The 4,158-nt window shown below is 38.0% G+C and overlaps 1 protein-coding gene across 1 annotated transcript; it reads left to right on the forward strand.

Moving 5' to 3' along the window:
• The first annotated feature begins 1,503 nt into the window (after positions 1-1,503).
• LOC149832002 (bidirectional sugar transporter SWEET2a-like) lies at positions 1,504-3,829 on the forward strand. The gene is made up of 6 exons (XM_090012327.1): positions 1,504-1,772; positions 2,388-2,424; positions 2,538-2,754; positions 2,860-3,018; positions 3,185-3,304; positions 3,396-3,829. Exons 1-6 carry the CDS (start codon positions 1,724-1,726, stop codon positions 3,507-3,509), a joined length of 696 nt encoding a protein of 231 aa, XP_089868453.1. The 5' UTR covers positions 1,504-1,723; the 3' UTR covers positions 3,510-3,829.
• Positions 3,830-4,158: the final 329 nt, after the last annotated feature.

A 4,158-nucleotide genomic window follows, 5' to 3' on the forward strand; every position in this document is an offset into this window, starting at 1 on the left:
TAATAAAAAATACACTTAAGTTTTTGGTATTTCTACAAATGCACCTAAAGTTTTGCACCGTTAATCAAAAACAAATTTTCATCTATTTAACCTAGGTTATCACCAAACTAAGTTGAGTTTAGATAATAAATTTACTTATTTACCCTTAAACCCCTCCTTTTTCTCTTTTTTGACCTTTCTAGTTTTTCACTCGTCCGATGCCTTTTTATCAAATTGTTGTGCAGCCTCCTTCCATTCTGACTGCAACAACAAAGCTTCTCTCCAAACCCACATCTATCATAAATCTCTCTCTCTCTCTCTCTCTCTCTCTCTCTCTCTCTCTCACTGGTCATAGGTAGATGTAGGGGTGGCAAAACCTGACACGACCCGCCAACCGGACTCTTAGGCGGGTTCGGGTTTGGAAAAAATGAACCCATTTAATAAACGGGTTGACCCGCCTAACCCATTTATTAAACGGGTCGGATTCGTGTTAGGGGCATGCCAACCCGCCAACCTGACCCGCCAACCAGTCTGCCAACCCGACCCGCGAACCTGCGAACCCGTTTACCCGACCCAACCCATTTATTAAATGGGTTGGCGGGTTACCCGTTTATTAAACGGGCTGGGTTCATGTTTGCCACAGCTGACCCGTTTAATAAACGGGTTGGGGTTGATGTATGCTGACCCGCCAACCCGTCGGGTCAACCCGACACGATTGCCACCCCTAGGTAGATGTTGGTCTTCTTCAAACCTACATTTTTTGATCCCCAACATCCCCACTCTGCGGCATCTTCTCCTTGATTTAAAAGATTGACCCCAGTTTTGAAATTCAAGCAAATGGATTCTTAAATCTTTAGTAAAATGACCATGACTTTCTATTATGATTTGGCTTCGCTTGGTAAAAAGGAAAAAAATCCTAACCCTTACTAGTCAGTATTTTTACATCTATGAATGTTGGTTTATGTAGAATCCAATCCATGGCATTTGCTGGTCTGTGTTGAAAACAAAAGAACAAAGCCTTTCAAACCCTGTTTCAGGATGAGTTCTGTCTGAGCTTGTTTTTTTCGAAGAAACTCAAAAAGATGAGTTTTATAAAAAAAAAACCATGACATCATGTGATGCTGTGAGGTGTTTCCGTTGAGCAATACGAAATATACATACTGGTAGGGGTCTGCCTAACCCTAGCTTGCCTTTCAAAAAAAAAAAAAAACGAAATACATGAGAAAATGGAACCCCATTGACTGTTTCTAAGGTACAATATACCTATTGTCTTCTAATCATATATATTCTATCGGCATAAAACCTAATACTTCTTATTTTAAACAAATGAGAGATTATGAATTTGTACTAAATTCATTAACTTGAGGGTAAAATGGTAATTTTCTGTTACGTACTTTTTGAAAATTTTCCTTTGGCTAAACACCAAAATTTTTTTTTACCGGCACCAACTGCCAAACTAAATCTATTTATGACCAGGCGTGCTTTTGAAACGTAAATTACAGTGATGGAGGCGGCCGGCCAAACGCCTAAAAAGCGTTCATCTCGAGCTGAGAGAGAGGGCGAGAGAGAGAGAGAGAGAGAGAGAGAGACGTAGGGTGTTCTCCATCCTGTTTCTCTCTTCTAAGGTCCGGAGTGAAGGTTCCCTCCTTCCCTTCCATAAGAGCAGATTGAATTTTGGAGATTGGCATCTCTCTCTCTTTTGTGTTTCACTTCTTTCAAGATTTTCTCAGAGAGTGAGGTTTTGATGGTTTCTTCGGCATATGATGTTTGCTGCTTGGCAGCTGGAGTATGCGGTACCATTCCTTTTTTTTATCAACCCACTTTTCTTCTTTAATTTGCTGATTTTCAGGAGTTTGGTATAAATGCGATCACTTATCCAAAAGAATGAGATAAGTTGGAAATATTGTAATTGTGCCCTTCAGTGCAATATCCCCGTTTATCCCACTTTTCTGGATAGGTTGGTCCATCACGCAATGGAAATCCGGGTTCTATGGGTAATGGGTGATGCTGGTTTCTGCTTTTTTTCTTCTCTTATGGATTATGCATGCCTTTTGAATGCTTGTCTGCTGTCTTTCTGTTGAAATTCTTTTCGTTTCAATTGATTCCATCTCTTTATCCGATATTGTGTGTTCAGATCATGGCGTCTCTTTATGTGTTTTCGTTTATTCTACAACACCCTTTTATATATTGCCTTTTCCTTCTGGAGGAAAATTCAAGTTTCGTTTTGATCCAAGATTGAGCTGTGATTTTGTGGGTGTTTGTCTTTTGGGTTTAATGCGGATGGTGGGTATCATGAATTCAGGCTTTGGAGATTAAGGTCAACTAAATTCCCAGATTGAATGATGATCTTTTTCAAATTGCTGCGGTTTAAGGTGTACTTCGCTGAATTTGGTTTCTAATTGATGCAGGGAACCTCTTTGCATTTGTGTTGTTTGTGTCGCCCGTGTAAGTGTTCATTCACATTGTTTCCCTGGTTTTGATTCTTAGCCAAACTTGTGATTTCTGGTTGTCTTTACAAGTTCTGATTCATCAATTCGTGCGGGTCTCGTGTTTATTAGACCAACATTCAGGAGGATTGTCAGAAATGAGTCAACCGAGCAGTTCTCTGGTCTGCCTTACATATACTCTCTCTTGAACTGTTTGATATGTCTCTGGTATGGCCTTCCCTTCATCAGCCCTGGCATCATTTTGCTCGCCACTGTCAATTCGATCGGCGCATGTTTTCAGTTGACCTACATATCTTTGTACATTGCATATTCTGATAGGGAGAAGAAGGTACGTATCAGTGCCTGCTTGTTATTGCTTATTCGTGAATGGATTGTCTATTATAAATATGATTTCTCACCACCACGGTCACCGTCTTTGTCTCTTTTTTTGCAGTTAAAGATGTTGGCGATGCTGCTTACAGTATTTGGAGTATTCACAGCTATAGCATTTGTTAGTTTGAAGTTTTTTTATTCCTCAACACGGAAGATGTTTGTTGGTTATCTAAGCGTTGTTTCACTTGTATCAATGTTTGCATCACCGTTGTTTATAATTGTATGTTCAGTATACAAGATCAACCCTATTACTTATGTTTCTTAGTTTCATAGATGTTACATGTCATTGTGTATATGATACATGATTTTTAGCTTCAATTTTGATCTCCAACTGCATTTTAATCTTTCATGACATATAATGTCTTTTTCCCTGTTTTCTTTTGCAGAATTTGGTGATAAGGACAAAGAGTGTTGAGTTCATGCCTTTTTATCTTTCGCTTTCAACTTTCTTGATGAGTTTTTCATTCTTCATCTACGGATTGTTGAAGTACGATGGCTTCATTTATGTAAGCTACTTCAGTTATCGCTCTTCATCCTCTGTAACATCTTTCCCGATCAATTTTTTATTTACACTTTCTTGCAACTTTTTGACTTTAGGTCCCAAATGGAATTGGTACTATCTTGGGGGTAGTTCAACTGGGAATTTATGCATATTATAGCAAAGCATCAGAAACGGGCAGGAGAATGCCCCTCCTGGTGTCGCACCAATGAAATTATTTGGATGAATAGGTGCACTTTAAGCATCTTGTAATATTTTGTTCATTCTTTGTTTAATGTAGCATTTATTGTCTAGAAAATCCCGTATCATAGTTTTTATTCTAGTCAAAACCATAAAGACTTCAGAGATATGCTTATGGTTTTGGTATGTGTGAGCTGAGTATCCCAATTTGTTAGAAATTCTGTGAATACCTCGCATTGAAATGCAGAGAAGTCCATGTTTGTACAAGGATCATTAAAGACGACAATGTGAAAAAAATGTAATGGCTACTCAATTTTGTTGGAATAAAATTCATATTTCCTGTTGAGGCTTATTTTGTTTATTTTATACATTGAACAGGGCTAACAAACTAGAGAAAACCTCCTGATTATCCTATTGACTCCAAAGTCATGAGACTGACATTCTCTTCAATTCTTATTTGACTTTGTTCACATGTTTTAATTGGTAACCTCTTCAGTTGTGACATATGGTCAGAAGGCTGTGAATCCCAAAATATGAAGTAATATTTGATGTTAATAATCAAATTCAATAACATCAACCAATATGCATGACATTACAATATTTGAGGCTTCTAAATGCCTGATTAGATGCATACTTTTTTTACATTTATTTTATAGTTTTGTAAAATTAGGACATGAGGAC

The sequence above is a fragment of the Nuphar pumila genome, chromosome 7, assembly GCF_984573655.1.
Source record: "Nuphar pumila chromosome 7, dmNupPumi1.hap1.1, whole genome shotgun sequence".
Classification (NCBI taxonomy): Eukaryota; Viridiplantae; Streptophyta; class Magnoliopsida; order Nymphaeales; family Nymphaeaceae; genus Nuphar; species Nuphar pumila.